The sequence below is a fragment of the Mustela nivalis genome (genome assembly GCF_964662115.1).
Source record: "Mustela nivalis genome assembly, chromosome: 4".
Classification (NCBI taxonomy): domain Eukaryota; kingdom Metazoa; phylum Chordata; class Mammalia; order Carnivora; family Mustelidae; genus Mustela; species Mustela nivalis.
Window position 1 is genome coordinate 97590135 of NC_139023.1, and position 10701 is coordinate 97600835.

Consider the following 10701-nt stretch of genomic DNA (forward strand, 5'->3'; position numbering starts at 1 on the left):
CATTCTATTTCCAAATCCTTTCGAGACATTAAAAGAAACAAAGACCATTTCTAATAACTACAGCCCTTCAGTTTCCCAAAGAGCCCAGGGGTTGAGAGGTTAGAGTGGAGTTTCCTGAGTCTTGTAGAGCAATATGTAGTTGAGGCAAAGGTCATGATCCCCGTGTTTTGTTTTAAATAATATTGACCCATTAATTCTAAACCTGCTTGTTCCTGAAATTATACAGGATTATGGTTTGCAAACTGCGGGACAATGAAGCAAATCAAGATGAATTACAGCCCTGGCCCTCCCTCCCATCCTCTGACATCTAAACGGGGAATGAGGTCGGTGTGAGTGTTTAAAAGAACTTTAAGCACCCGCTCTTCCTTTGTTGGTGGTTTTCAGCTTTCTTTTTTTTTTTTTTAATGTGAAATTTGATTTCGTAACAAATTGTAGCAAATACGACTTAGTCCTAAGGAATTCATTACCGAGGCGCTGGGGGAGGGGGTATGAAGGGTAAATTCTGAGGTCCTTTGCTATTCTGGTCACCCTCCTCCCCCCAGTGGGCGAGGACAAACACACCCTGGGGAGTAGGGAGCGAAAAGAAGCCAGCAGTTTTCTGGAGCCGAGAAAACCTGTGTTTTTGCGCTTAGGTTACTTTTATCTGGCTGAAACTTTACCTATAAGCTTTTGAGGCTCAAACACTGAGTCTTTGTTCTGCATGGGACTGCCGCTACCACTTAAAGAGATCGCAGATAATGTCCCCGATTTAAGATCAGTGCTCAATGCACATTAACTTTCTTTCTTTCTTTCTTTTTTAAGCTCTGCCTCTAACCTACGGAGGGATCACGCGGCAGTGGGGGGCAGATAAAAGTCCTTTGGCCGAGGGTCACCTCCGTCCTTGTTGTTCACTTGAGAGCAGTGGAGAGGAAAACGGTCCCCACGGGCGGACTTTGGCTTCTGGAGCCGCGGAGCCCAGCGGTCCGGGCCTCCCCGAGCTCCGCCTGGTATGGGGGGAGGGGCAGCAGGGGAGGGGAGGGAGGTGACTGGGAGAGGGGATTTGGGGATGGGGGCTGGAAACGCTAATGAGACCTGCTGGGAGGATTTGCGTCTCCTGCAGGTCCAAGAGTGACTTGGGAGAGCTGGCTCCAGGAGGCGGACCTCGGCCTAGTTTGCTGGCTGGAATAGAGCTCTATTTCGAGGCAATCAATCAATCTGCAGAAAACAAAAATGGAAGTCGAGGTTTGGGAAGAGTTGTCTCATCCCCAACTTGAGTGGTGCGGGCTGGGGGCGGAGACTCGGGACTGATGAGAAGCCCTTTTTCCCACCTCAGCTCCTTTCTCTGGACTTCCAGAAGGAAGAATTACCCTCTTCAGCCCCCTTGTTCCCCATACCCATCCCCGCGTGGCCGCCGACACTTTTCCGCCCCTCTTTTTCCTTCCAAGCGAGAAAAGCCTAATTCCCGAGCCAGTGGAGTCGGTCCTCACGCCCCTCCCGCTCCCACGCGGGTCCCCCTCTTCAGCCATCGCTACTGCCACCACCTCGGTTCCACTCAATCGATTTTTGCTGCATGTCAACACTTATTACCGGTGAGTGTGAGGGTATTTTTTCTCCTTCTCTAGGTCTCTTAATGATTTCTGAGCTAGTTGTGTATTAAAGTGCTTAAAGGAACCTTTAAGGTAATCTATAGCATGGACACCAACCTCCCCCGCCTGGGATCAAATATGGCGAGCCGGAGGTCGGGTCCCCAGGAGCCTAGGCTAGGCCTCAGTGCTCTGCCCCCCACTTCTGCATGCCCAGAGGCTGGGGCGGGGGTGCTGGACCAGGAATCCCGCACAATGTGCGGTCGAAGGGCTTTCTCCCCACCCCTCCCACCCCAGTCACCCCTCACCTGTTGCTCTAATCCTTTCTCTCGCCTGTCCCCGGTTTTTAGACTTTTAAAACTCTTAAGTCCTCAAACTCTTCATTCCCTTAATAGAGAATTCAAATTGGTGGAGACCTGGGAAAAGGTGTATGTGGCCCACCTGTGTCTCAATTTCCTCCCAGTTCCTAAATCTGAGTTTTACTGCCCTTAACTTGGCTAGAAATTTAATTTTAAAAACGATGTTGGGCAACCTGAGCCATGTGGGCGGTTTGATTAGGAGACAAATCCTCCCTTCGCCTCCCAGCCCTGCTCTTTCTTCCACCCCCACCCTGTCCTGTGAGGTGCTGAAACGCGGGAGTGCCTTTAGGAGTGTAACAACAACAAAAATAATGGGGGGGGGGAATGAAGAGCATCTTAAAAGTCCCAGTATTCCTCGAAAGCCCCATAAATTAACCCTGAGAAGAGCAGAGAACTCTTTTTAAGGCAAGTCTATAAAAACCTGGCACGCTGTCGAAGGAGGAGAAACTGCTGAGCCCCCCGCCCACCCCCACCCCCACCCCCCCGCCCGGCGTCGCGAATGTGACCAAACAAAGGTCTGCCCTGCAATCCACATCGTAATCCACGGGCGCCTTCGCTGCCGTCGCCGGGGCTCCCCAGCCTCCCGCCCGAAGCTCTCCGTTGACGCGGGCTGCGCTGGGAGTCCCTGGCTCGCCGAGGTAAATTTTTTAGAGAGGAACCAAAAAAAGAGGGGGTGTAATCAGATCAGAGGCCTTTATGAATATAGTCTCTATTGATTGATTTATTAACACCCTCCCCAGCGCCACCCCCCCCCCCCCCCGCAAGCAGCAGTTAACTAAGCACATGGGGAACCAAGAAACGTGGCTGATGGAGAAATAAACGGGAGAAGTTTCTCATAGATTTTCAAAAGAAATATTTTAAGACGACCTTTCGTCCCCCAGCGTCCCTAATCTGACAATTGCATTTTCACTGAACTTGAGAAAGTGACAATTGAAGAAGAGATTAAAGAAGAAGAAGAAGAAGAAGAAGAATGTGTTACATAGAAACCTTCTTTTCCTTTTCAGGTTTTAGCAGAGAAACCAGAGAAATTTTACTCTAATCTTAAAAGTTTATTTGTCACTCTGCTTCCCAAACCCCTCTTCCCCGCCCCCCATGAAGAGAGGCTTTCTGGTTGTTGACATTCTATCTGAAAAGATAGAATCCAGAATTTATTGTGCGTGGGATGTATAACTTCATTTCTTGCTGAGTATTTTATGTATTTTATGTAAATGTTGATTTTAGATTTTGAAGAATAGAGAAGGCCTGGAAAACATAAAAGGTACCATCAAAGTTGTATTTAATTCTACTTAATTGTGTTAAAAAAATCATTGCTATTTGTTTTGTAACAATATATTAACAGTTCAGTGGCAACTGGAAAACAGGAGATAGTTGAAGCTTAAATTCCTCAGTCAAAAAAATGACTAAAAGAACTATATAAATTTTTTTTAGAAATATATAAAAAATTAATAAATGTGTGGTAAAGGTGTTAATTTCTGAGAGCTGTGTGAGGGACTGCATTTTTTTTTTCTTCTCTCTGAAGGGCTAAGTTGAGACTCATTGTGCCCTCACTGAACAGGGTATGTGTCTGCACCCTTTGACTTTGATGGATCTTTCCAGACCTAGTTCTACCATTCTTCCTGCAAACATGTTTAAGGTGCTCCCCTCCTTCCACTTTGCCCTGTCTCTTTCCCCTCATATCTTCCCCCTCTCCTGTTTTCTTTATCAACACCAAAGCTTTTTTGTTCGTTCTTAGTTTGTTCTGGTTTTTTGGTTTTTGGTGGGTTTTTTCCCCCCTGTTCTATCAGCTTAGAAAATGGTCGGCTTATGCTAGGACCTCATATACCAGGGCTAAGGATCTAAGTCCTTAGATCCCCTAAGACTCTCTCTACCAATGCTTCCTCTGTCCAGAAGTAGCAAAGCCTTCCTGTCTTCATCGACAGTTTGCAGCCGTGCTGGACCCCTCCCACGCAATCCCCGGGCAGGAACATTTATCTTCACTCTGTGAAGGTGAGACCTAGAACCGTCTCAGCTGTTCCCGAGAAGGCAGTGGGGCAGCATGTTAAATGGCACTTGGATCCCAGACTAGTGACAACCCAATTCTTGAACTCTTACCCCATTCTGCTTGCGTCAATAGCCCCCTCAACTCTGCTTCTCTGGGTATCTGGGGAGGGTTGCTGCACCCAGTAGAAGCTTCATGGTATCTTTCTCTGTCCTCTGGGATGGACTAGCCGGGCCTTCTTTGGCTTCACTTAACGCGACTGCCTGCGTTTGGTTGACGACCGGCGTGTGTGATTTCACGCGGCAGTGTGCTGGCACGGGGTGGGGTCCCTGATGTGGACAGAGGCAGAGACCCTGCAGGCCATTCCCAGTGCCAAGGAAGGGGCTTTGCCTGCAGGAGCCCAACGCTACAGACGACAGGTCACTTTGTTAGAAAATAATATAGTATCAAACAAAAGAAAGTAAAATAAAACCCTTCTGCGGGCCTCAGGCAATGTTCATTCACATTCTACTAACCTCAGCGCCTCCAGCCCTCGCTTAAAGTCCTTGAAATCGTAGGAGCCAGTCTTATCTGATGAGGCAGGGTCTTGTTTGTTTCTTCGACAGAAAAAAGAGAGAGAGAAAGAAAGAAAGAAGAAGGGGAAAGAAAGAAAAAGAAAAAGTCCCGCCTGCGAATTCTAGGCTGCTGCTCAGCGGCGTGAAGCTCCGCTCCCCAGCCCGGAATCTTCTTTTCCCTTGCAGCATCCCCCCAACCCCCGCCTTCTCAACTTCCCAGCTCTAGGGGACCGCAGTCTGGACATCTGACCAGGATCTTCTGGACTCAGCGGTTCTGCGGCAGCCACGCGGCCCAACTCTTAGAAGGACCCAGGGTGCCGCCGTTCCACCTGAACTTGCCTCGCCTTCGGCCTCACTGAACTGTGGCTGGGGCACACTCCTGTCCTACCGCCTTCTACTGACCAGAACAGCTGCTTTATCTTAATGTTCATTTTTTTGGCCGGGCAACAAGGGAGAAGGGCGATGGCAAGACGTGCTGCTTCGCATTACCCTGACGCTATTTTCAGAGGCGCCCGGAGAAGTGGCGGCCCAGAAGGCAACCCACGCACCTCCGAGGACCCCTTTCGTGTCCCCGCACTAGTGTTTGCACGTCCCTCGGGACGATAACACCCGAACCTAATCCTCAGCTGCCGCCGCGCGCCCACCTCCCTCCGGCGTCCCCGAGCCGAAGCGCCAGGCTAGCATCGCCACCGGGTCGCTGGGGCAGCACAGAGCCGCCCCGAGGTCGCTCCGGGGCGAAGCACCCGCCCCCGCGTCCGCGCTCTCGTCGCCCCCCCGCACGCGCCGCTCTCGGCTCAGGCTGCGGCGTCGTGGGCGGTCAGGGCCCAGGCTGAGCTTTGCCTGTTGGCTGTGCCTCAGGGGCGCCTGCCGGCCCGGGCCACGGAGAGCTTGGTTTCTCCGCAGTCTCGGGAGTCGGCCCAGGGAGGCCCAGGCCCGAGCAGCGCCCCGCCCCACCCGCCGACTCCCCGCCACAACCCTCCTCACCCTCTCTCGGGCTTCTGTGCCTTCATTCCCGAGCGGCCATATACCTTGAATGGGTCATCCCTGCCTGCCTCCCGAGAGCTGCCTCTCGAAGCCCTAGGGTTGAACATTAACCAGCCAGAGCTATAGAGTGGAGTAAAACGTTACATATAAAAATGAATCATCTATCCGATCCTGGGAGAGAGGACCTATAGCGAGCTCTGCGCCAAGAGCTGCCCTGGCAATGTCCCCGGCCCAATGCACAGACCCTTCTGGCATCCACTTCCTAGGGATCATTCGCCGGCCGGCCCGTGAGCTTAGGTGGAGGCGGGGGAGATGGGGGTCATCGAACCAGCCGTTCTCCTTGAGTAACCTGATGTTTGAGCTTTCAAACACAAGCGAATTTCCTTTCCTTTCACACCTGAGGTACACAGAAAGTCCTGGAACAGCCTTTCGTATCTTAAAATTAGCGAGAGTAGCTGAAGTTCTAGGAGAGGCTGCCTACATGGTCAAGAACCCAAGCTGATGGGTCGACTCCGGGAATCCACCACCAGCCCTGGCGCACTGGATGGACCCTGGGAGGCAGGGCTGGGTGGGACGTGAGTGGAGCGGGAGCCCTCTGCAAGTCAGGCTGGAGCCTGAGTGGAGGCGCAAGGTGGGCGGTGCAAGGGGCGGGGGTGGGGGCTGCTCCTCCCCGGGGCTGAACCCTTACACACGGTCCTACGGAAATCCGAAGCTCAGGTCCCACCCCGACTCCCCTCTCCAGGGCGCAGCCTGTTTCCCACTCTGACTTATTTATTTCTTTAAACTTAAGTACTGGCTAGACCCACTTGCCCCGTCAAATACACAGAATTTATGAAAAGGTAACTACGGGGAAAGAATTCAGGATTAGTGCACCTCCTGAGTTCTTTTGCCTTTACCTGGAAACATTAGCATGTCGTGGTGTTCAGCAAATCCCTGAAGAGAAAGGTCATTCTGTTTCCAAATCTCTCACACCCTTTGTCGAACCTCTCCCTTCCCCTCTCCCCTATTCAAGGAAAGAGATAAAGAAGGTGCTAGCAAGAGAAGGATGTAATGTTATATAAAGCTTTTGGGAGCTGCCAACCAACCTGCAGAGTAATTCGCCTACTTCTAAGGCAGATTGGCTTATTTCTATCCACAATAGTTGCTTTACTCAAAACACAGTGCCTGGACTATAATAACCTCCTAGTAAAGATTTATTGAGCGGGCAACACCCTGACTCCCCACCTTGGACTCTATCTATGATCTGGTCATTGAAGCAACATAACTTTTTTTAAAAAAGATTTTATTTATTTGACAGGGGGAGAGAGAGAGAGATATCACAAGTAGGCAGAAAGGCAGCTAGAGAGTGAGGGGAAAGCAGGCTCCCTGCTGAGCAGAGAGCCTTATGCAGGGCTGGATCCCAGGACCCTGAGATCATGACCTGAGCCCAAGAAAGAGGCTTAACCCACTGAGCCACCCAGGCACCCCAAAGCAGCATAATTTTTTACCGAGAACCTTCACCCAAATCTTTGTACTCAGGGGTGTGAGAAAGTGACTTTTGCATCTGGTGTGGCTTATGCACCTGGTGTGAGCTGTGCAGCATTCCATTACTCTCACGGTCATGTCATAGCTTCTTCAGAAACCACTTCTCCAGCGTGTTTGCAGCCTGTAAACTGTGAGAATTTCTGGTGGGAGGTAGAGGAGGGCAGCAGGGACATTCAGGGAACAAGGTTCCAGAGCCTCAGCAGGTATCAGGCATGTGGTGAGTACCATGTATTTGTAATAGTTGAATATTAATCAGTTCTAGGGGAAAGGACTTTGAGGGTAAGATGTGGTTACAGAATATTCATCACTTCAAGTAGTGTCAGTGCCCTAAGTTCAGAACACACTATTTTTATGTGATTACTGTAGAGCAATATAACCCACTTTTGTCATCACCCAACTTTGTGTTACCCCACTTCCCTTGGAAAAATAGAATTGACTCAAATGTTCTACCAGTTAGCTCCCCAGAGGGAATGAACACATCAAAGTAAATAAAAAGAGACATGAGTCACACTCAGTTGCCCTGCAGTGACTTAGAGACTCAGAGAAACACAGGTGGGGAAAGGGCCTTTACTATTAAAGGTGCAGGTAGCTGGGGAAAGGGATAAGATAAAGGGTATTGCAGTGCTCACTCTGTCTTCTCCCCCCACAAAATTACCATGTTATCTGACATTCTCAACCTATTTGCGTCCTGTGTAACAGACAGCTTGACCAAGAGGTCACAGACTAGAGGGCTTGGGTGATTGGAAACAAGTTTGACAAGAAAGGAATCTGGGTGAGGTGCCACCGTGGAAGTGGAGAGAAGATGAGGCCATAGCGGCTGGAGCAGCTGCCAAGCCAGGACTCTGCTGGACTCTGTAGTCACGTGCAATGCCTTGTCGAGGACAGAGGGTTCCGAAGAGCTGTTGCCAACACAACTTCATGGATGGGAGAAAGTTATGTCTCTCTCTTTGCATCCCTCTTCTTTACCTTCCCTTCATTTCCTGCCATCCCATTTCTTCCTTTTCCGTGGGCCCTTCTTCACCTCAGGAGGCTCTCCCCAGAGTTTTGGCTGCTGCTGGATTATCCTCCTTTTGTCCCCTCTTTTGAACTAAGGCTTCCTAGTGTTTACTCTTCCAGATATGAAAAGTTGCTTTATCCAGTCTACTTGTAAACCATTTGTATTCATAAATATGGAGTGCTTGCGTGACCAGTAAAGGTGTCAGGACTGATAAGTAAAGCATGCAACATTGGAATATGCAACAGAGGGACTGCGAACATTCTTTTAATAAAGCTATGCTGGAAACAGGATGTCCAGGAGGGGTCAGTGAATAGCAAACTTTTCATCCCAGGCGGTGTTGCCCTTGGTATTATGACCACCAAAGTGGGACATCTCAGTTCAGTGTACTGTTCTCAGTTTGGAAGTTCCTTTTGCCTGAAACTACCACTTACGCATATTGTCAAAATTATATATTCTAAAAGAACCCAGATACAGTCCTGTGTAGAATTTATGTGCTAATATGAATTCCTTTCTGCACCTCTCCAAACAAAGCTACTTATTTTTCTTGTGTTATATCCTATTGTTATTCAGTCAGCAGTATTTTATGGTGATTTGTGTTCCTTTCATGGTTAGAAAACACCTTCATTGTCATCCTGCATTTTCAGATTAGAATTTAGTAGAAAGATATCTTCCTCCACAGAAGAGTTTCCCTATTTCCAACCCTCATTGATTCCTTTTCCTTTCTAACTTCTTCCAACATCTTTTTTAGAGATAATTCTACCCTCATGATTCTCTCTTTTTTACTTTTAAAATTTCATTTCTGGGCACTCAGTGTTTCCATAACTGAAAACTTTTTTTTTTTTTTAATCTATATTACTCCCTTGTCAGTTACCCTGTGGGATGTTTTACCATGAGTTAAGATTTTGGGGTCATTTTAAGTTATTTTTGTTGGAGCCTGGAATCATACTTGCTAAGTAGTACGTGTTCAATAAATGCCTGTTGATCAAATGGTATAATTAAAAACATTGTTCACAAAAAAATCAAAGGCCTAAGATATTAAAATCTATCAAATTGGCATGAATTGAATCTCAGATTAATTTTAATGTTTTCCTAAATTCCTCTCAACAAATCAGATATGTAAAAGAATTCCATAGCAGATGTCACTGCCATCATTTTTTTTAAAATATCAGAGCACTTTTAAGATAATGAATCATATCATTTTTAGGGTGAAGATTAGGGTTCATATGGTACTGGACACATTTTAACGTTTCTTGGTAGCGTGGAGAATGTGTGTGGTGAGAGAGACAGAAAAGAGACATGTACATGGTGGTTGGAGGATGGGGGCACGTAGATGACAAAAGTTCCAAGTTTATAATGTCAGAACCTAGGACCATTCTACTAGTTAAGAGACCTCTAATCTTCACCATAATTTTACATTCCTAACAATTTAACTATTCATAATAAACAGCAAAATATAGTGCTTCACAACAAATGATGAACAATTTCTTTTCATTTCATGTGAAAAATTAAAAATGTTAGTCAACCTCAGAACAACAAAAAAGTACTAACCCAATCAGACTTTGAGTAAAGTCATAGACCAAACAAACCATGGTTATTTTTACTTGTGCTAATTGTTGCCCCATAAACCTAAATTTTTTTTTTAAGATTTTATTTATTTACTTGACAGACAGAGATCCCAAGTAGGCAGAGATGCAGGCAGAAGCAGAGAGAGGAGGAAGCAGGCTCCCCGTGGAACAGAGAGCCCCATGTGGGGCTCAATCCCAGGACCCTGGGATTATGACCTGAGCCAAAGGCAGAGGCTTTAACCCACTGAGCCACCCACGCGCCCCAAACTTCAAATATTTTTGATTAATTTACTGGTGGCAAAATATTCCTTAGATCATTTACCTTCTCCACTCCCACTTTCCAGCTGCTGTTATAAACAATAAACACATTTCACCAGAACAAAGGGAAGATTGATATTACTTTTGGTGAGACATGTATGGAACATTTAATCAGTCTTGTTATATACCAGAAAAGATGTTTTAATTTACTATGTTAAATAAACATATGAATACTTATACGAACAAGTATATATATGCAGGAGCTGAAATGGTTGAGTTATAATTAGGTGAGTTTTGCAGTGCCTATATGGTTTTCAAAATCCCATCTCTTCTGGAAGAAGCATTCGTCCTGGCTTTGCCGTTTTTTAGAATCCCCTCTAGATAAGGCTGGGGATTCAAAAAATCAAAGGGGAAGATGACTGGGAAATTGTAAGATGAGATAGAGTAGACAAATTATGTTTGACTGGTTCAGGCACTGTAATCATCAATTAGAAAATCATCTACAAAATCAAGAAACAACAGGCCATTATTCTTTTCACAGCACTCTAAATATATTTTGCCATTATATTAGACCTGATTTTATGCATTATCTTTTCTAAACATAACTATAGGGTGATGCAAAGATCTGATGTATTGAATCTTTCTATGTGCCAAGCACTTTGATAAATGCTGTTCACGTATTTTTTTTTAAGATTTTATTTATTTATTTGTCACACACAGAGAGAAATCACAAGTAGGCAGATAGGCAGGCAGAGAGAGACGGGGAAGCCGGCTCTCTGTTGAGCAGAGAGCCCCATGTGAGACTCGATCCCAGAACCCTGAGATCATGACCTGAGCCAAAGGAAGAGGCTTAACCCACTGAGCTACCCAGGCACCCCATGCTCACATATTTCAATCTGTTCTCACAACCATCCTATAAA

The 10701-nt window shown here is 46.9% G+C and overlaps 1 protein-coding gene across 1 annotated transcript; it reads left to right on the forward strand.

The window, feature by feature from the left end:
- Positions 1-252: 252 nt before the first annotated feature.
- On the forward strand, positions 253-9146 carry LOC309863122 (uncharacterized protein; the record flags this gene model as incomplete). The annotated part of the gene is made up of 5 exons (XM_082727593.1): positions 253-327; positions 823-986; positions 1100-1221; positions 1313-1568; positions 4505-9146. The coding sequence occupies 5 exons, from the start codon at positions 253-255 to the stop codon at positions 4677-4679; spliced, it is 792 nt and encodes a 263-aa protein (XP_082583719.1). The 3' UTR covers positions 4680-9146.
- Positions 9147-10701: the final 1555 nt, after the last annotated feature.